The sequence below is a fragment of the Monodon monoceros genome, unplaced genomic scaffold (genome assembly GCF_005190385.1).
Source record: "Monodon monoceros isolate NGI ecotype Baffin Bay Population unplaced genomic scaffold, NGI_Narwhal_1 Super_Scaffold_4, whole genome shotgun sequence".
Lineage (NCBI taxonomy): Eukaryota > Metazoa > Chordata > Mammalia > Artiodactyla > Monodontidae > Monodon > Monodon monoceros.
The window spans coordinates 38,515,260-38,537,960 of record NW_021703781.1 but is presented as its reverse complement, the minus strand read 5'-3'; the positions used below and the strand labels follow the sequence as shown (position 1 = coordinate 38,537,960).

General features: G+C 37.4%; 1 protein-coding gene across 1 annotated transcript; it reads left to right on the top strand.

The window, feature by feature from the left end:
- Positions 1-78: 78 nt before the first annotated feature.
- Positions 79-22,274, top strand: CISD1 (CDGSH iron sulfur domain 1). Its single transcript, XM_029245475.1, has 3 exons — positions 79-256; positions 7,958-8,163; positions 18,056-22,274. The coding sequence occupies exons 1-3, from the start codon at positions 232-234 to the stop codon at positions 18,143-18,145; spliced, it is 321 nt and encodes a 106-aa protein (XP_029101308.1). The 5' UTR covers positions 79-231; the 3' UTR covers positions 18,146-22,274.
- Positions 22,275-22,701: the final 427 nt, after the last annotated feature.

Here is a 22,701-nt window from a genome sequence, read left to right as displayed (position 1 = left end):
TGTCAAAATCCGGACTCAGGACTTCCTAAAGGGCCGGAACGCAGCTTCGCGCATGCTCAGCATCAGCCCGGCTGCTTAATACACACGTGCTTACGGCCTATCGCGGCGCCTGCGCAGTCGCAGCCTGCAGTTCGCCCTTAGGACAGACGTCTGTTGTACCTTGACTCCCGCTGTCCGCTCGAGCCTGTCTGTGCTCAGTGTCTTGTGTACATTCTTGCAAGCGACGGCGCCATGAGTATGACTTCCAGCGTACGAGGTGAAGTGGGGCATGGGAGCGGGTGAGGTTGGCGGCCTGCGCACCGGTTGCAGCTCCCTCGGCACCTCTTCGGGCTATTACGGCTGCCCTGCGTTCCCGCCAGTCTCGTAACCTTGAGATGGAGAAGGGCAAGCGCTCCGCGGACCTGCGGACACACGGGGCAAGGGGGCCAGGTCAGGGTATGATCCCGGGGCAAAAGTGGCGTGGGGGCCATGCAGGCATCTACCCAGGTCTGGGTAGTCCCCTAATTATACCGCTGCGCTGCTAGCTTTTCTTGTTCTTCCCTGAGACTCCTTTCTGTTGTGTCACAGGGCCTGGAAAAAAAAGGAAAGGTGAAAACAAAAAACAAAAACCCTCTTCCCCCTTCTCCACATTTAAATTACCGTGGAGTGAGAACGTAGATTTCCTGGAGCCCTCAAGCGATGCATGACTAATCACAGCTTAGTTTTGCACATTTTTTAAAGGGAAGGCACCCAATCCGAGGTCTTCAGTTTTCCCAGGGTTTTTTTGTTGTTGTTGTTTTTTGTTTTTAATGCCTCTGGCATCTGGACCTCGGTGGCAGTAGTCCAGGAGAGAGGATTGAAAACTGAGCTCATTGAGCCTTCACCTTTCTCAGCCTTGCTTCCCTTGTGCTAGTACCTAGCGTTTGGAAATGTTACTTCACAGAAGGTCCGATTAAAATTAAGAGACTTTCTAGAGCTTCACTTTATAACAATTCTTGGTGGTAGTATAATTGTTAATATAATAGTTTGTACCGCTACGGGATACCTGTGATCTTTGCCCAGGTATAAAATACCACCCTCAAGGTTTGGTTACCTGTAACAGTAGTTAGGTAAAGGTAGATTGTACAGAAATTAATTTAAAATAGTCTACTTAATTCATTTAGTAAATATTGAGCATCTGGAGTGCCAGGTTCTGTAAAAGGTCCCTACTAACTTGGCCCTAATTTTGTAATAGATTCTATAAATTGGAGAATTCCACTTGTTGCGAAAAGTTATCTGTCAGAGTGAGGGTGATAACCCATGACATTTTTAAGTTACTAATGCGGTATATAGGAGGTGATTATTTGCAAAACGTATTTCAAAGGATACTGATCTTTAGACTCCTTTAAATAGAGGCACCTTCGTACATTTAAAATAGGGAGTGATTTTTATTGTAAAAAAAATTTTTTCTGAGGAATAAGACAATTGTGTAAAATAAGATATTCATGTGACTTGAGCCACTGATAATCTTATAGGAAGACAGTTTGCACTTGTGTGATATGGGACAAAAGATTCCAAAGTGTTTTTTTTTAATGTGGAGTCATTTTGTATAATTGGGCACTAAACTCTATTTAGGTAGCATACTATTGAAATGTGAAATAGGTGAACCCTAAGACTCTTAAGACTATAAGCTAATCTTTCTTGTAATCAAGACAAGTTTGTTATTTTTTTGACCTAATTATATGGGAATCCAAAGGTGTCTTTCCCATTATTTTGCCATTTTCTAAGGGATAGGAAATTGCTTCGTCAGTTGGGTTATTAGCTTAAACTTTAGGTACTCAACTTTGTTATGAGAACTACTTTTTTCCGGCTGTGTTGGGTCTTTGTTGCTGCATGCGTGCTTTCTTCTAGTCGCAGCGACCAGGGGCTATTCTTCACTGCCGTGCATGGGCTTCTCATTGCAGTGGCTTCTCTTGTTGCAGAGCACGGGCTCTAGGTGCGCGGGCTTCAGTAGTTGTAGCACGCGGGCTCAGTAGTTGTGGCTCATGGGCTCTAGATCGCAGGCTCGGTAGTTGTGGTACATGGTCTTAGTTGCTCCACAGCATGTGGGATCTTCCCAGACCAGGGCTCGAACCCGTGTCCCCTGCATTGTCAGGCGGATTCTTAACCACTGAGCCACGAGGGAAGCCAAAGAAGTAACTACTTTTTATTTCACCTAAAAGCATAAGGACTGTTGTGAGGACAATGGGCAGGGACCCCAAAGCCTTTGTAAATCACTTCTACCAGTGCTTTCTTCCTCAGATATAGTGATGTGGCAAAGTAGGGACGGAATATCTGTTTTGTAATGTTTAGATCTCAAATTGTTCTACTCTCAGTGTTTAAACCAAACCTGTTCATTCCTATAGATTGAAAATCAATTTAGATCTTTTGATTTGGGGGAAGATGACCATGACTTTTCTCAGTTAAGTAAGTGAATTATATGTTTTTTTTATAATTTGTGTGTATATTATATAATGGTATTTGGCAATGGTAAGCACTATATAAGTATATGTTAAATAAAAAATAAAAGGGTGTGTATGTGCATGCAGAATTCTTGTTTATGTTCAGGAAAAAAATAATGGGTGGGTTAGAAATAAAATGAATGGAGATCAGGTCAGGACATGAATCTGGGAAAGGCATTGAGGATGAGTGATTGGAATGGTAATCCGAAGATCCCAGTCAGCGAGATGGCTTTTGATGCCCATTTGGTCGATATTACCAAACTTCTTTTTTCCCTATTGAGGTATAATTGACATACTTATACCAAACTTATTTTTTATGTGATACCAAATATTTATTACAGTTTTAGAAACTGTAATAAACATTAAGAAACATTAAGTGCCTTTCACTGCTACAGAGTCCCCATTCTCTAATGACCCCTCCTCATACCCAATAGATGACCTCTAGGAAGTTTACTAAACTTCTTGCTCCTTAATACCTCCAAGACTCATTGACTCTGCTCTCATCCTTAATCCCTTCCCTTCTATTTGCAAGGAAGAGATTATCTGAGGCTGTTCTCTCTATATCATCCAGATGCCATTTTCTCCTGCTTCCTTAAGCTCTTGCCTCAGTAATGATACCAATTGCTCTTAATTCTTCTGTCCTCTCACTCACAGGGATTTTCTTCTCTTCAGCCCAAAGTCACTCATAATTCACCCTCATTTTAAAAAAAAAGCCAACTAAACCAAATATTTTTAAAGGCCTTCCTTCTTCCTGCTGTCCCCTCAAGTCACTTTTTTCTTCATATTTTGCTTTACCCTCCAGTTACAAAATAGGCATTAGTCTATCTGCCTGTGCTTTATTGTACTTCCCAAACCCTGAGCACTACAATGCTTGTAACCAAAACTAAATTTCATAAGTTCTTATTCTCTGACTGTTATATCGTTGTCTCTTTTGTTGAAACTAACTCATAATTTTCCAATCCATTTAACTTAAACATATAAAAATACTGTTTGGGTTCAATAAATTTATTGAGTCATTTAAAGTAACTATTCAAGGGTTTGTTTTTATCTGAGAAGGAATGTGCAGATCATACTGTGAATAAAGGAGTTAGCTCCTATGGGTTATGAACAAAAAATAATAGGGGCTGTAGATGAAACAAGATTGGCAGTGAGTTGATACTTGTTGGAGCTGGGTGAGGGTAAATTACATTACAGTATTTTCCGTGTACGTCTGAAGGGTTCCATAATGAAGTTTTATTTTTAATCTCAGGAAGTATTGAAATTCCACAGTTTGGTACAGTAGGTTAAGATGAGGCCAAAGAGAAGTCATTTGATGTAAGAGCAATGTGATAGTAGGATGGACAGAGGGGGTTGCAAATTCAGATTAGGAATCTATTATTTCTTTTTACTTAACTAACATTGAACACTGCCTGTGCACCAGGCCTTGAGAGAAAAACATTACCAGGCACAACCTACCAATCTGAGGGGGACCTAAGGGAGGCAAAGATTTAAACACAGCTCCCCTGCCCCCCTCCTGAGGTGGAAGGAACATTCTGATTCTATGGCAGTTGACACTGGGTAGGAGAGGACAGTTTGGGGCTACCAAAGGGGCTAAAGGAAAAGAAGCAGGGTGAGATTTCTGTCTTAGGTTAAAGCAAAATGATTTCCCACAGTAAAGAAATGAGTTATAAATATGGGTGTGGGAGTTGGGAACAAGTTGATGTTTTCTCTATCTCTGAATAATCCTAAGAGAGAAAACCAAAGATTATACAAAGATTGCCAGGGGAAGAGTAAGAAAGGGAGGGATTATTTAGAAATGTATTTTTTGTATTTTCTTTATATTGATGTATTCATGGTATTTGTATAGATAGAGAGCATTGTTAAGCAAGGTAGGGGTTTGATCTAACTATAGGAACACTATACCTTGAGAGAGGTGTACAGAAAAGGGAAGTAAGGATAAAGTAGAAGAGGCAAAAATAAGGCTTAGGATATTTCTGGACACCAGCTTTGAAAGAATGTTTGAAAGGTGCCAATTGAAATATCTTTAGAAATTGGGTCTTGATATAGACCCTTGTTCAACCTGAGATGGTGTCTGTTCTTAATAGGCATGTACACTATCAAGAACTAAATGTTACTTGGGTTTTATTGTTTGTTTACTGTCTTGGGTTTTCAATTCTTTTTCTATTGTAATTGTTGACTTTTGAATCCATCATCATTCTTGTCTATCTCCATATAGTTTCCTTTTCTTTCTTTTCCCTAGAGTTGCCAGTGGCATCCATAGCTTTTTGCCAGAAAAGACTGATTCAGGCTACAGTAATGAAATGATAAAACAGCAACATTTTTCTTACTCTGGGAACTTTTACATTTGTCTCTAATGAGGTTAGAGAATTAGAATTTGGGAATGGGGGAGGGATGGAAATTGTTTTCTTAAGACCTTATCTGGCTCTGTGAGTCTAAAAAACTCATTGGAGCAAACGCAAAGCCATTTCCTAGCACACATATGGTGCTATGACATTTATAAAGGTTCATCAGTGACCCTCCTTAGCGGGTAGGGTCACAGAGTGCATGTTTTGATTCCCCACAGGGCAGCCACTCTTGGGTAATATCTAGAGGTAGTTCCCTCTGTGTCAGTTATTCTGTCATTTCTTCCACCATCAAAAAAATCCAAGGGAAGTAAAGGTTTTTAAAAAGTCACCATATGGATTCAGTTGGTAGTAATGAGAAAGGAGAATAGAAGGATGTTTTGATGGCTGAGAAAGATTCTTCTGGCCTATCATAAGCTTCAGGTAGAAATTCCTATAGGATTCTTTTTTTATATCATGAGACCAATTAATCCTAACCAATTGTAGTTGTTCTTTGGATCTCAGGCCTTTATGTAATATGTAGGCATCATTAAAACAAATCTGGTAGAGATTACTTCAAACTTCACCTCAAAAGTAAGGTGTAGGGCTTCCCTGGTGGCGTGGTGGTTGAGAGTCTGCCTGACGATGCAGGGGATACGGGTTCGTGCCCCGGTCCGGGAAGATCCCACATGCCACGGAGTGGCTGGGCCCGTGAGCCATGGCCGCTGAGCCTGCGCGTCCGGAACCTGTGCTCCGCAACGGGAGAGGCCACAACAGTGAGAGGCCCGCGCACTGCAAAAAAAAAAAAACAAAACAAAGTAAGGTGTAACTAAGATCAACAGCATTTAGGGAATTGTATTATTTCAGTCTTTTGGGATATTTCCCTCTTTTAAGTTTATACTAAGGATTTAACATTCAGCAAACATAATTGAATATATATATGCAAAGCAGTATTTCAGCCCATTTTGTGATAGGTACATAACTATTCAGAGTGGCTTTCCATTAGCTAAGAAGTAGATTGCTATAATTCCTGACATTTTCTCAAGGGACTTCCATGGTAAAAAATGCATCAGAAAGGAAGATCATGAATCAAGCTAGAAATCAGTAAAGTTTCAGCCCTGCTTGGAGTTGCCACAGAATGATACCATGAAGCAGCACTAAAATTCAAGGCAGGGAATTCCCTGGTGGTCCAGTGGTTAGGACTCCAGCTCCAGGACTGGAGCTTTCACTGCCGTGGGCTCCTGTTCAGTCCCTAGTTGGGGAAATAAGATCCTACAAGCTGTGCAGCACAGCCAAAAAAAAAAAAAAAGAAAGAAAAGAAAGTATCCTTTACCAATGAGAAAAAATGATGACATTCATAATAAAACATATTTTAAAAAATAATAAATAAAAAGTTAAAAATTCAGGGCAAATCTACACAAGGTGTGTAGTTTAAAGTATCTTTCAATGAAGCCAAAGGTTTGAAGCTATCAAATGACTTATTAACTTTTCTCAGTCATACAGTATCTGGGAAGGGCATAAAGTTAATGTTTATTTTATATAGCAGGGAGGAATAGAACTGTTGTGTGGGCAGGAAAACAAACTAAATTTTTTCATAGAGAAAAATAACTGTGGTTGAAAATAGAATCCAAGGAACATGCTAATTAGGAACACTTGATGAAAACTAAATTATTAAATAAGCTAGAAGAGAAGACGGAGATAAAAGGAACTAAGTGTGAGAGTGGTTGTTCCTTTCCATTAGAGTTTTGTAAGAATGAACTCCAATTTTATGTAAGGAACTATTAGGTTCAATGATTAATCACATTAGTACAATAAGAAATTTGACTAAGTAGTGCAAGTAAGCCGTACAGTTAATTATTCATTATATGTTTTTATTTGGTCTTGGAATGTGTTTTTTGTACTTGTCTCTCTAGGGCTTTATTTGATAGTCTGGGAACTTATTTCAAACACTGTGAAGATCTGACTTAGGAAATGCTGGGACGCAGTCCAGTGTGTTTATCCTGACCCCTGTTCAACTTCTTCCTGCAGCCCACTCCATGCTGGGAATAGACAACTCTCCTCTGAGGCTGAGGCTAACCAGACTATGCAGAACTCTCTCCTCTCCAGAATTCTCTGGAACTGGGGTAGTTGTTAAGTGCTTGGATTTCTAAGGGATCCTTGAAAAGCTACGTGAACAGAATAAATAGATGGCCAATTAGTCAAGCAAATAATTGCGCAGAAAAATGTCATTAAATTTAAAATGAAGTTTGTAGGGAATTCAGATCATCCACTGGTGGATAATGGAAATTTAGAATTTATTAAAGGAGAATCTAACTAATTATATTATGTTTTCTATAAAATTAGTACCTTCTGAGTTTTATTTTAATGAGACACTTTGAAATTAAAAAACAAAAACAAAGCTTTTGAATGACTTGAAGCCCAGAATGCTGGCGGATATATTCCTCTGAATGTTTAATATTAAGGGTTGGTTTTGTTTTATTTGTCCTTTCTTTTTCTTTGGATACCAGTTCTGTTTGTGGTTATGCATTTTTAAATGACTAAAGGACCTACTATTTAAATGAACTCTGGGACTTCCCTGGTGGTCCAGTGGTTAAGACCCCACTCTTCCACTGCAGGGGCCACAGGTTCAATCCCTCGTCAGGGAACTAAGATCCTGCATGCTTCAGGTGTGGCCAAAAAGAAAAAAAAAAAGAACTCTGATGAGTCATTTTGTTAACATAATCACCTCCTGATTTTTAGAGGGATGAGGAGGGTCTTGTTTGTAATCTGAATTTTTATGGTCTTATTAGTAATCTGAACTTTTATATGTATCTTTTTTATAAAGCAATAGGTATCTGCAGGCTCACAGGTTATTTTAAATCTATTTATGAACACTTTAAAAAGATTACTAAACTTTGTTTCTTCTCCAATTATAAAATAATTTTTAAGTTTCCCTCTTCTATCTTAACTTAGCTAACAATACTGAATAGAAAATACACAATTGCCTCAGTAAGGGCTGGGGAAGGTTTTAACAAGGGACTACTTCACCAGTGTGTTCTGATCATTTTTTTAATGTTAAACACCTTTGACTGTCAGGATGCTTAGTACTCAAAAACTGGATTTCCTGAACGTTCGTGTTAGATTATTAGTATAGATTTTGGTTTTGATAATCATTCCTGTTTTCCTTCCCTGCTCTAGTTGAATGGATTGCAGCGGTTACCATTGCTGCTGGGACAGCTGCAGTTGGTTATCTAGCTTACAAAAGATTTTATGTCAAAGATCATCGCAACAAATCTATGGTAAACCCTCACATCCAGAAAGACAACCCCAAGGTAGTACATGCTTTTGACATGGAGGATTTGGGAGATAAAGCTGTGTACTGCCGTTGTTGGAGGTCCAAGAAGGTAAGAGGAGCAAGTCCTTTATGCCAGTGCCGTCTTTAATGCAACATTTCGTTTAAACTATTCTGTCACACTGGTACCATCAAATATCAAGATATCCCTTCTCCTTTGCTTCCTTTTTTTTATGGATTCTGTATTTCTCTGTTTTCTGTGTACTCTTCAGGAATATATTTACTAAAATGTATAACCACCATGCAGTGAAATTGCATCGTGCCCTCGTCGAGTTAGGCAAATATAACCACATTCTTGGCCAAAGAAGAGAGAAAAATCCCTTTATTTACGCTTAGAATTTCCTCCCCAAGTGGGTGTTAGCATTCAGTATCCCAGGAAAAGGAGTATGCAGCCTAAATACAAAGAGAAACAGAAGAGGTCATTTTTTTTCCCTTGAGATTTCAATCTCCTAGATTCTAGCACAAGTTTTAGAAATATCAAGAGAAACTTTTGGAAAATTAGCCCTGAAAATTTCTTACCTGGTACATATGTATTGACCCTGTATCCTAAGCTTTTTTTAAGCTGCAGCTCCTATATTTAAATATCCAACACAGGATGTTTTTGTATCTTTATTTTCTTTTGTGAGAATTGCATTTTATCAAGTTCCGTCTGGAATTATCTCTGTGATACCTGCAGCTTTTAGATAGCGATGACAGCTGGTGATCTGAAGATGGTAAAATGCTCTCCTAAGGTCATCTTGAAAAGCTTCATATATTGAATAACTCCAGAATTTCTGGTATATTTAGAGAAATATGGTGAAATACTGTGTATACTGCCACTATTAACATTTAAATAAAATGGATTTTACTAAAGATGACACTATAAGGCCTAAGAAAATAGACAATAAAAATGATGTATCTATTTCTGAAAGCATGTTATGTCAGGGACCTCTTCCCACAGTGGAAAGCCATTATCACAAATCACATATCACAGATGAGGAAGAAGTCACATACCAGGTAACGGAAAGCATATTACTCTAACCCCCTTCTCCGGATACAATTGATACTGTATAATCCAGTGGTGATAGAGTGCTTAGCTTATGTCATTGTGTCTGAAAACTGCTTGATGAACATATGGAATATGAACCAAAAACTAATAGTCACATTACAGAAATTGTTCCTTAAGAAGAGCACTGTTCATTTGGAGTGTGGGATTGTTTATAAGTACTAGTGGAGTTGCTAGAAAATAATCCTCAATAATATTCTGTAGACTAGATCTGGTTTGTTTTTTAAAAATTAACACCTATAATAGGTTTCATTCTCTTGTTGCTCACCAAAATATAAAAAGTAATACCTTTAGGGGCTTCCCTGGTGGCGCAGTGGTTGAGAGTCCGCCTGCCGACGCAGGGGACAGAGGTTCGTGCCCCGGTCCGGGAGGATCCCACATGCCGCGGAGCAGCTGGGTCCGTGAGCCATGGCCGCTGAGCCTGCGCGTCCAGAGCCTGTGCTCCGCAGCGGGAGAGGCCACAACAGTGAGAGAGGCCCGCGTACCGAAAAAAAAAAAAAAAAAGTAATACCTTTAGAAATTAAGGCATTTCTAAGTCCAGAGTTGTAATAGTTCTTTAGTCAGTGATCTTAAGTAGTTCATTTAATTTCTATTACTTATATACATGCTTGAGAACTTATATACATGCTTGAGAACAGTTAAATAGTAAAACAGCAGGTATCATAGATGTGTGTAGTAGATGCAGTACGAATGCTTTAAATAAAAGGAAGAGCTTGTTGCACTGTGGGCTAGAATTTTCTGGGAAGGCATAGTGATATATACATGGGAGTTAAATTGCCCCTGGAAAGATTGGTGGCATTGGAATACACTAGCAAGTATTGGGGACTCTTTCTCAGAATCTGTGGGAAAGGACTCATGAGTGAAAGTGGGATCGATGAGGAATCTAGTCTGGTCCTTGCACCTCCCTCCCCGCAGGAATAAGTCCAAATTGAGGAGAGTCTTGAGTACCAGCGTGAGGAATTTGTGCCTCCCAACATGGGGGAGCTTCTTGTCAGGGATTTCAGACATAAAGTTATACTTACACCGGAGTGCTGGCCGTGGGAATGGAGAAGCATGAACAGATACATGAACCATTTTGAGGCAAGGATCAGCCAAATGCAATGACTGATTTGTGTGAAAGATTGTGGGAGGAAGACTAAAGCTCATGGAAGTATCTTGCTTAAGATAGGATCGTAGGGTTAGAAGAGGTGGTGCCATCAACGGAAATAAGGAATTCGGGGTGAATGGCTTATTTTCCAGGACACCAATGAGGAGTTCAATTTCAAAGAGTGACATTGAGGTGACATTTGAATGGAAATGTACAGCAGACAGTCTGAAATGTGGGACTAAAGCTGAGACATCAGGGTTGGAGATAGCGATCAGCAAAACTGATGAGTCAAGGGTAGGAATGCAGCAGATCCTTGGTACAGATAAAAATCAAGGGCTAAGTATGAAATCTTGGAGAATTTTCTGCATTTTGTAAAGAGAAGAGCCAAAAAAGGAGATGAAATGGGTCCCAGAGTTAGAAGAAAACTTAAGAATATCGTGGCTTCACGGTGGAAAAGGGAAAAGTTTCAAAGAAGGTTTGATTGTGAACATCGGCTTGTGCAAAAGACCAGGAGGTGAATAGACTATTATACTAAGACGGTGGGGTTAAACTATTAGGCAACTGACCTTTTGGTGTCATTTTCACAGAATAATTAGAATAGAAGCTGTGTCCAAATGGATTACAGTATGAATTACTACTAAAGAAATACCAGAAGTCTAAATATATGGCAAAATTTTGGTAAATATGACAGTGAATGGAAAGAAAAAAATATGATTACTGCTTGAGTGAACGCTGAAGCTTAGCTTTGAAGCCAAGTAAAGGGCGTTTGCTTTGGTTGGGTGTTTCCAGAGGGTAAAGGGTCAATAAAGCGAATGTGGACTTTTATGGACTAAGATCTCAAGTATTTCAGGAAGAATCACAAATGGACACAGGCCAAGCTAGTGGTTTAAAAGTTTATTAGACTTTATAAGTCAACAGAACGTTCCAGGATTATTCTTTCATCATACTATTTAGAGTTTCCCTTAGGTAGACTTTAAGGAAAGGAATGCGAGACCAGTCATTTTATTTTCAATTTTCTCAATATCTTCTTTCGTTTTAAGCTTATCTTTTCATACCATTATTAATCCTCTTTGCATCTTTGATTTGTCAGTTCTGAATTTTCCCTGAATCTTGGGCACTTTTTATTCCCACATGAGGCGATTCAAAGTTCACTTTGAATAGCATTCAAATTAGTGGATGTTCTTATTCTCCAGGCATCTTTGAAATCTCCCCACATTCCTGAGGTTCCTAAGGTTGTCACGCAGGTGCCAAGTCACACACTTACATGCCTGTCCACAGAAGACTTGATACCTTTGATTAGATGGCTATGGCTATATGGAGTTTATGTTCAGTAGTTTTTTCCTCATACACCAGTTGTGTTTCTAATACAACAAAATTTAAACTCCTATCTAAAAAAAAAAAAGTTATATATTATATAAACTAATTCAGTTTTAATTCATTTTTTTTAATTGAAGTATTGTTGATTTACAATACTGTGTAAGTTTCAGGTGTACAGCATAGTGATTCAGTTTTGGAGGGGTTTTTTTGCCGATTATATTCCAATATAGGTTATTAAGAGCTATTGGATATAATACTCTGTGCTATACAGTAAATCCTGTTGTTTATCTATTTTATGTGTAGTCGTTTGTATCTGATGATCCCATACTCTTCATTTTGTCCCTCCCCCCTCTAATTCATTCTTAAGGTACAGTCACGAGTAACCTGTTGTGTGTTTCTAACATTTTGAGCAGTTTTCTCAGACCTAATGAATCAGATCTCTTAGTCAAGTGCAGAAATTACATGTTTTTAACACACTTCGTTCCTCCTCTCTTCCCCCCGATTGGTGTGCCCTCTGCTGTTTCAGAAACTGGACTGTTTCATAGTATTTCACAAAAGGGTTGTCCCTAAGTGAAGTGAGAAGTAAAGGAACCAATACAAAGGAAATGATTAAAGCAACCACAGGGAAAGATACTATTTGAGACAGTGGTGTGTTGAGAGGGGTGGAAGGAAAGGAGAGTACGAGCACAGATTTCGGACTCAGCCTTAGAAAGAAAGAGATAGTCTTACTTTCTAAACAAGGTGAGGGAACATTGATGTCAGAGGGAAGAGTGTGCAACATGGTCTTACTAGATTCCCACCCCCCACTCACCTCAGGTAGATTATGGCGTTTGCTGAGTTGTATGGTGGCCATTGGGGAGGCAGGAGAGATTTGAACAAGGACAGCAAGAGAAGGCAGACTAAGAGATAATCAAGAAAGAGAGGAAAGGTGAGCCAGTTCATGCCAGGAGCTCAACTGAAATTGAAATGAAATGTAACTGTGTAGAATAATTTTCTTTCCTTTACAACTTCCGGATTTGAGTTGGGTTTTTTTATTAGTGGTGGGTTTGTTTTTGGTGGGTGTGTGTGTATGAGCTATGGAAAGTCTCCACCCTATTAATGGTTAGAAATGGGACTTCCCTGGCTGTCCAGTGGTTAAGACTTCATGCTTCCAATGCAGGGGGCATGGGTTCGATCCCTGGTTGGGGAACTAAGATCCCATAAGCGGCACAGCGGGGCCAAAAAAAAAAGAGTGGCACTGACTCCATTTCTTCATAGAAACAATATTCTGATCGTTGGTTACATTGCTTGCCCAATCCACATAAAGACAGTCTTGTAGGGCTTCCTTGGTGGCGCAGTGGTTAAGAATCCGCCTGCCAATGCAGGGGACACGGGTTCGAGCCCTGGGCTGGGAAGATCCCACATGCCGCGGAGCCACTGAGCCCGTGCGCCACAACTACTGAGTCTGCACTCCAGAGCCCGCGAGCCACAACTACTGAGCCCATGTGCCACAACTACTGAAGCCCGTGTGCCTAGAGCCCGTGCTCCACAACAAGAGAAGCCGCTGCAATGAGAAGCCCGCGCACCACAATGAAGAGCAGCACGGGCTCGCCGTGACTAGAGAAAGCCCATGCGCAACAGCGAAGACCCAACGCAGCCAAAAAAATAAAATTTAAATTAAAAAAAAAAAAAGACAGTCTTGTAAAATCTTAATTTTTCTTACATATTTTCCTACTATATCTACTATCATAGGTCTTACTAAAGTAAGTATATAAGAATGGTGTAAAATGTCATATTCTCTTGTTTAGTCTCAAAGATCTCATTGCTTTTATTTTCTTTCTCAACCAAAGCAAGCTTGTTTCTCAGAGCAGTTTATATTAATGAGCCAAATGGCCCCAGGCAACTTCCTTGGAAAATATAATCCAAACTCTAATTAAAAATACAAAGTTTGGCAAAGGAAGCTTCAAAAATTTTTTTTTTAATTTTTGCAAGTAAAAGAGGTAAGTCAAGGATGAACAGTTATTTATTTCCATCTTGAATCACCCTAAAAACAGAAACATCGTAACTTGAGATGTGGGACCATTAAAAAGAAACAAGTTTTGTGTTTTTTATGAAGACCCTGACAAGGTTGCTAGCTTTCCAAGTAGAGAGCAAGGATCTCTAGTGTTTTTTACCCCTAAACATTTATTTCCACCTCTTCTCCACACCCTCTCTTCTCTAGTTTTAAAGGTATTTGGGATTCGTAGTTTTCTAATTGGATTAACAAATATGATAGTATATTTTCTGGACATACAGGAAATTCAACCAATTTAATTCACAAACTTTTCTCCAGGATTTGTTAATAAACAAAGGTTAACATCTTAGAACAAATGTTAGAATCATCTGGAGCTAAACTTTTTTCTCATCAATTTTCTGATTCTTTTATTTTTAAGTATTGATACATGAGCTGAATTAAATATACCCTTTGTGTTTTTTGTAATTTCAGCTCTTGACATTTTTAACACATTTAAAATTTTTGATGAGTTAATAAAATTCACATTTTCATTATATTGATATTTAATACAAAAACTGCTATACTTCCTAGATTACGTTTGAAAGTATATATCCACCACATGTTTTTTTTCTCCTGTATAGAAAGGTCAAAAATGAAACAAGGCACTTTCTGGAAAAACACAAATATTGTTATGTAATTTACCATTTGAATTTTAATGCCAAGTAATTACCATTCATTCATTTATACTGTATATCAGAATCATGAATTAATTTTAATAAATACATTCTACTAACACATACAATGTATTCTTAAGAAATTGCCAATCCTATCTTGAAATAACTCATTTTGGCTCTTGGTTGAAAAAAATGTTTAGTCTTTTCATTAACTTAAAATGAGACATATCTAATGGATAAATATGAAAATGCCTAATCTTCACATGAAGTTTGGGAGATTATTCTGACTATTGTTAAGTGATATAGGAAGTACTATTAAAAGATATCTGTGCCTCTGAGCAGAATCATTTTGAATACGGAGTTTACATTTTAAAGGCATACAAAGCTTTATGTACTTTAAAGAAGCATGAAAGTTTATTAACAAATAGCCAGGATCTCCTTATTCACTACTTTTTTTTTTTAACTTTTATTGGAGTATAGTTGATTTACAATGTTGTGTTAGTTTCAGGTGTATAGCAAGTGAATCAGTTATACATATACATATACCCACTCTTTTTTAGATTCTTTTCCCATATAGGTCATTACAGAGTACTGAGTAGAGTTCCCTGTGCTATACTAGTAGGTCCTTACTAGTTACCTATTTTATATACAGTAGTGTGTATATGTCAATCCCAATATCCCAATGTATCCCTCCCCCCACTCACTACTTTTTAAAGAAATATTTTTTAGATTGTTTTTTTCTTTTAATCCTTTTTTAAAATTTATATATTTTATTTATTTGTTTTTGGCTGCATTGGGTCTTAGTTGCTGCGCGTGGGCTCTCTCTAGTTGCGGCGAGCGGGAGCCACTCTTCATTGTGGTGCACTGGCTTCTCTTTGTGGTGGCTTCTCTAGTTGCGGAGCACGGGTTCTAGGCGCACAGGCTTCAGTAGTTGTGGCACGTGGGCTCAGTAGCTGTGGCTCGCGGGCTCTAGAGCACAGGCTCAGTAGTTGTGGTGCACAGGCTTAGTTGCACCGCGGCATGTGGGATCTTCCCAGACCAGGGCTTAAACCCGTGTCCCCTGCAATGGCAGGCGGATTCTTAACCACTGCGCCCCCAGGGAAGCCCTAAAGAAGTATTTATTTTTTACTTGTTTACTTTCAAGACCATGATGAAACATGTGAATTTCCATTTTTAGGCAGAACCAGATTATTACAAAATTATATCCTCATTTTAGATGTATGGCTTTCTTATCTTTTGTATATTTCTCTATAGATTTCTCTCCTGTTCTTTATATATGGAGAAAAATAATTTGAGAAAATATATTAGTTTTCTAGTATTTTCAATGTGAGACTAAAATAAAAATAAAAGGGACTTCCCTGGTGGTCCAGTGGTTAAGCCTTCCAATGCAGGGGGTGCGGGTTCGATCCCTGGCCAGCAAGCTAAGATCCCACATGCCTTGCGGCCAAAAAACCAAAAAAAAACCCCAAAACAGAAGCAATATAGTAAAAAATTCAATGAAGACTTTAAAAATGGTGCACATAAAAAAAATCTTGAAAAAATAAAAGTTAAATATGCTATTTTAGTAAATTATTTGAGACTTTTTACTTTATGAATATTTCAATTTTCAGAAATGTATTTTATAACCTGTGGGCATAAAACCATACAGTGACGTGTTTTGTGTGTGCTATTTATAAAAATGGAGTTTTTTTACAATGTAAACTTTTATTCTCACTGTAAAATCATCTGTGTTTGTTTATTAAACATATGTCACTTTGAAATGCTGTTCTTTGCTGTGGGATACATTTCAGTTTGATATTTTATGGGCTGTTTCCTCATCCATGCCAAGAAAACACTGAAAGCTTGGGGTCATGTTTTTGTTGCACGGACTTGTTTTTAATATGAATATACTGTACCATATTTTATTGACAGAAATAATGTAACTTTTATATACATTGAATTTATATTGGCACCCCAAGATAGAATTTATACTTGGAAATATAAGATGTGATGATACCTTGAGTTTTTCTGTAGTTTTTAACTAATTTACCACGTCCCAGAATTATATGCAGATCGTAAAATTAAAATTGAATTTCTTTAACATCAACCCAATATTATTTTAATCTTAGAATAGACAAGTCTCATCAAAGTTTAATATTATATACCATCATTGTCTAGTTTCAGGTATTGAAAATTATACTTCCGTAATGGAGTAATGGGTGATTTTACTCTTCAGGCCAGGACTCCTGTTACTTTACTCTTCTAAATAGGCTCAGTTAGTGCAACAGTGTACCTTATACTAAACAGTGAAGCTAGATTCTAAAGTGCAGGTACATTCCAGATATCAAAAATAAAACAAAGATGCTCGCTATCATCATTTGACATGAAATAAAAAATGAAAGGTATAATATAGAAGGAAAAACAAAATAATATACTGATAATTGTAAAATCCTGAGGAGACACCTAAAATATTGTTGCATTCTTATTTTTATCATTTAACAGTAGGAAGGACATACTTGCAAAAAACAGTGATATATACACACACACAGACACACACATATATTTATATATATAATATATATCAAGAGTAGTCAGGTATGAAAACATATACCTAATTATAATAACCATAAAACATATAAGGCAGAAATGATCTTATTAGAAGATGCATGAGACCTGAGGATGAAAAACACAAGAGGAATAAAATAGGACGTGGCCAAAAAATTCTCAAGTTTATCTGGAGGAATAAATAGGTAAAGTTTAATAAAGTTAGGTAAAGAATAAATAGGAAAGTTTTAACAAAGAAGAGTAATGTGAAGGAAAACCAGCCCTACCAAATATTGAAGCCAATTTTAAACACAGTCATTATCCCATTATGAATATGATAATATGAAGGATGAATATGATAATGTAGAACCTATAAATAAGCATTTTTATATGTAGAATTAATTTTGATAAATTTATGAATAAAGGTATAACAATTTGGGAAGCAATCACCTCTAATAATATTGAAGCAACAGGATCTTAGAACAGAATTTTGCAAATTGCGCTCTGTAGAACACCGTGATAATGGGTATCAAAGTGAAAGTGTCCATAGTCCAATCAGCTTGGGAAATTTGGGGTTAAAATAGTGTTTTTTATAGCAGAACCTCTTTAAAATAATAATATGTTGTGACTTAACTGTATATGTTTTTTAAACACAGAATGAAGTTAAATCAGAATATTTTGCAGGACTTCTTAATTTGCAGAGCTCACTCTGGGAAACACTGTGTTAAATATTTAGTTTTTGTCCCTTTTCCTTCAACTGGACACCAAAATGTCTGTGTTTTCTAAAATGTGAAATCTTGGAAAGGAATGGAAATTTATCACATCTCCAGGAGAAAGAAGTCTCCATGAAGGATGATAAAAAGGGAAATACTTATTTGTATGAAAGAAGAGAAATTAAGGATATGAACAAATAAGCAAAATAAAAAGGGTTGGGTAAAAAATTGCTGCAAAGATGATCAGCAAAAGGATAATGAACAGATTGATTTTAAACAAATGAACTTAGGCTCTTACCAGTAGATAGGCCATGGATGTAGTTCACTAGAAAGGAAATATAACTAGTACATAAACATGGAAAAGGTTTTCCACATCCACAATCAAACGTCACAAATGGAAATTCAATTAATGATCTGTGTATTATCCACAAGTCAATTTCTTCCTCCTCCTTAGTGTGTACACTTTACATATGCTCATTAAGAAAACCTGTAAAAGGTAGCCAAGAAAAATCTATTGAGTTATCATGTCATATGTGAGTTAAGCATCACCCCCACTCTGCCAAACGTAATACTGATTTTGCAATTAGACATTTCACATTCTTTCTCTTCCTAGTTCCCACTCTGTGATGGCTCTCACACAAAACACAATGAAGAAACTGGAGACAACGTGGGACCTCTGATCATTAAGAAAAAAGACACCTAAATGGACACTTTTGATGCTGCAGACCAACTTGTCATGATGTTTCCTGATCATTTAATTAGAATGAGTACCACTTGTGTCTAATTCACCTCCCCTGGGTTCTAGATGTGGTATATTGCAAACTACAGCTTTCATATTCACGGCATTTGCCTTACTTGTTGAACCATCGTGGTGCACATTTGTTGAAACAAAAAAAAAAGGAAAAAGGAAAATCCAGTCTCATGGACTGTGGGTTACTTTGGTCTTGTAAGGATCCGTTTCTTTACATTTAAATATGACATTACAATATAGTTGTATGGTGAAGTTAACGTATTAAATTATTCTCAAAATCATGTCTGTGCAGATTGTACTTGTAAATTTCAAAGAAAAATTATCACCATTTAATATTACTTAGTTAACCTAGAAAGTAAATTGGGTGTGATTAAACTACGTTAATCTCTTAATAACAATCTAGGAAAAATCTTTTATGACCTTGGTTTTCTTCTTGAACGTGGTAATGACACTGAGAAAATACAGCTTCTGTGTTTTCAATCAAAATGAACTTTGAATGTTAATTCTGCTTAATTATAAGTGGGCCAGGTCAATAATAAAGGGACAGTAACTTCTTTGTATTCATCTTCATGGATATTTAATTGATCCATTAAAGAAACCAGTAGTGGAAATTTAGATCAAAATGATATGAGATTTAAAGTTGTCATGAAGGATGTCTTAAAATGTAATAATGTTCCAGAATTCTAGCCAAGGAGTGGCAAACACTTGAATTGGGGACACTGAAGGAATTGGAACACATAATATCAAGTCTCCTGTATGCAGAGCCACACATCATTGACAGAAATAGTAGTCATGAGTGTAGATCAGAGGCATGGGAAGATTTTTATTTCCTCATTCTTGATAATCAGGCACATGATTAATTCTAGTAAAGAAACTGTTTGGGGGAGAAAAATAAGAATTACATCCTCTTTTAAACTGTATAATCTTAAAAGCAAAAATTGGAAGACAAGTGTTTATGTCATATTCTTCATAGAAACTTTCTTCAGACCAGAAACATTGCATTTCATTGCTGATTCAGAAAAAAATATGAAAACTGAAAATAATTAGGAGCAGTAAAAGAGTTAAGACAGGAGTAGTTAATATATTTTTTTTTTAATTTTTTTTTTTTTTTTGCGGTACGCGGGCCCCTCACTGCTGTGGCCTCTCCTGCCGCAGAGCACAGGCTCCGGACGCGCAGGACCAGTGGCCATGGCTCACGGGCCCAGCCGCTCCGCGGCATGTGGGATCCCCCCGGACCGGGGCATGAACCCGTGTCCCCCGCATCGTCAGGCGGACCCTCAACCACTGCGCCACCAGGGAAGCCCAGGAGTAGTTAATATATTTTTTAAGAGAAATTAGGTTTTTGGATTTCATGGGTTAGAAGGAAAAATATATATGTAATGTAGCAGACAGAATTTGATATTGACAAAGGTAACAGGTAAACATTCTCATCATTTCTTTGCAGACACTTGAATTCTCAGTAGTAGTCCATCATGTTTCTACTTGGTAGGATCCAGAATTACTTTGGAAGTAACAGGAATCAGTGCAACTAAAACATCAGCGTTCCTATATTAAGTATGATCATTGATTTTTTTTAATGTATGGTTTTGTGTATTATAGTAGATAAAGTTGATCCCAAAATTGTGTGTACCAGTTTTTAAGTAGTCCACATGACTTAGCTGAACTTGTCTTTAAGGCACATCCTAAGCACAAAATCTCAAGTACTACAAACCCTGATTCTACCTATAAGATTCTCAGGATGAATTTTTTCATGCCTCTTCCTCCTTTTTCAAATAAGTATGATTGGGTCAGCAATAGAGAGCATCATGCTTTTAAAGGTTAATTGTTTTAAAGAAAAATACATCTATGAACTCCCAAAGTTACAGATAAAAGGACATCCTTTGAGGGAATTGCCCAGTTATCCAGTGGTTGGGACTCCACACTCAATGCCAGGGTCCCGGCTTCCCTCCCTGGTGGGGGAACTAGGATCCCATGAGCCACGTGGTGCAGCCAAAAAAAAAAGGGAGGGGGGACATCCTTTGAACACACTAAGCTGTATTCTTAATTTTGAATTTGAAATTATTATGAGTCATGCATTTTTATAGCTAGTGGGAGAAAAAATAAAAACAAACTAGTGCCAATTCTCAAAAGTACTTTCAATGGTGTAAGTGGGTGGCTATGATTATGGTAAAATTGGAAATGGTCACCTTATTGTGAAATGCAGATCTAGTGTAGCATTTTGATAGTCCAGAATAATTAGATAAATGTAGTCCCATGGTCATGTTAAAATTCTATTACATGCTTTTGAACTAGAATTCCTTTAGGATATGAAAACCTTTTCATGTTATTAGTTAACCTAAAAAGTAAAGTAGGTGTGGTTAAGTTAATGTGAGCTGTTTTTACACAAAAATCATTGTGTACAATTACTGTTCTCCCTTAAATACCCTAAATCTTCTAATTGCTTTTTCATTTGATAGAGATCAGGCAAGTGGGGCTCCCCAACACCATCACCATCTTTTTTTTCTCTGTATCATTTATGTTTCAGTGATTTCTTCAGTAAGATTTTGTGCCAGGTTGAGAAGTTTCTAATGTCATGAAGAAACTTGTTTTGCAGTGACAAGTTTAGAGTGATATACTCCTGTTCATGCAGACATTTATTAAGCATTTATTATAGACGATGTAATTGAGAACACAACATGTTGGAGAATTCAAAGCTCACAGTTTGGATTATATCATTTATGACATGGGTTATATTATGATAGTTTATGACTTGGGGTTGTTTTCCTTGACAAATTGTAACAGGTGCAATCATGTATACCAAGTCTTTCTACAGAGTAGGTGGGTTTATTTGATTTTGTATTAGTTATGAATGATTTTGTTTTAAGATAAACGTTGGTTAAGGTTCCTAATTAGCCACGTGTTCAATACTTGGGTATCTGTGACAGTGTTTTATTCTACTGTTGTCAGAAGCTCTACTTTTCCTCCCTGATTTTAACACTAACTGATGTCAGGGAAACACACTCACCTCTTAGCCTTTTAATTGAAATGGTTGGACAAAATGGCATTTTAGGCATTGTTCCCCAATTCTAAGCCAAGACTAAAATTTCAGCATCCCTAAAGGAAAAAAAAAAAAGTTGACAGAAGGTCATCAACTTGAATTTAATTTTTATTACATGATTATACCAACTTTTGTGGTATTGAGGTATCCTTTTATGAAATGGCGTTGATAGTAGTATTAGTTGCTTTCAATATTCTTGGCAAAATAAAAAGTTGGCAGCCCTATATTGGCCCCCACTTTTTTTTTTTTTTAACTGCTCCATGAAATCTAAAAATCTGGAACCACGTTTTTATCTAAAGCCAAGGTTTTAATCTAAAGTTCTGGGACTTAGTAATTATTTTATAAAGGTGTTAAAACAGTACAGTTTTATTGATTTTGATATTTAGTTTGTATATTTGAAATTTTTCATATATGACTGTTAACACAATGCATTGAGGCTTCATGCAAAGTTATTAATGTAAAAGAGTGGTTTTATTTTCATTCAATTTACCGTCATGATCCAAACTAAGAATAATGCCAATCCATCCCAATCCCTTCATAACTCATGATTTTAAAGGATTAAATAAAATACACGACACTGAGATTTGCACAAGATGATTGTTAACTGCACATCTGCGTTTTCTGAGAAAAGTATTTTTTATGGACCTAAGAAGTATTTCATAAACAAAAAAATTGCATATATGAGCTGAAGTTACCAGGAATCATGCCCAAGGGGAAAGACTAGAAATAAAATTTTAATCAGTAAATGGGTGAATATCATTCAGATTATAAATTAAGGGTATTGATATGGTGTTAGCCCTAAGGTCTCTGAACAACAAAAAAGGCAGTGCGGGGCTTCCCTGGTGGCGCAGTGGTTGAGAGTCCGCCTGCCGATGCAGGGAACAAGGGTTCGTGCCCCGGTCCGGGAAGATCCCACATGCCGCAGAGCGGCTAGGCCTGTGAGTCATGGCCGCTGAGCCTGCGCGTCCAGAGCCTGTGCTCCGCAACGGGAGAGGCCACAACAGTGAGAGGACCCCGTACCGTAAGAAAAAAAAAAAAAAAAAAGTGCAACCTCAAACATGGCACTGAAGAGTACCAAGCTGAGAATGTTGTCAGCTAGGCATTGTATAAACTGGATGTTCTTCACTTGCAGTAGTACCTGTGTCTCTGAGGATAGTCTATTTCTTTCTAGTTCTTCCAACCTGTCACTTACAGATGAGCAGAAGTCAATTTCTGTCAAGACCTGCTTCAAGTGCTATTTCAAAAGTTGTTTTCATTTGTAAGTATCAGAGTTTTATAGATTTCCAGCTTTATTTTACATTTAAAATAATTTTGAACATTGCCCACATGCTCTTTACTATAGGATAAGTTGTTTTTCTGCTGGTAATACTGCCTATCAACATTTTCATTATTGGGTTAGGCAGTGGCTCATCTCACACCATATACAAGATAGACATGAGAGATGATGTTTCTTATGGCTGTATCAACAATT

Coding starts and splice junctions, on each gene's coding strand:
- CISD1 (XM_029245475.1), top strand. CDS start 232: ATGAGTATGACTTCCAGCGTACGAG. Junction 257..7,957: donor TATGACTTCCAGCGTACGAG/GTGAAGTGGGGC, acceptor TCCCTGCTCTAG/TTGAATGGATTGCAGCGGTT. Junction 8,164..18,055: donor GTTGTTGGAGGTCCAAGAAG/GTAAGAGGAGCA, acceptor TTCTCTTCCTAG/TTCCCACTCTGTGATGGCTC.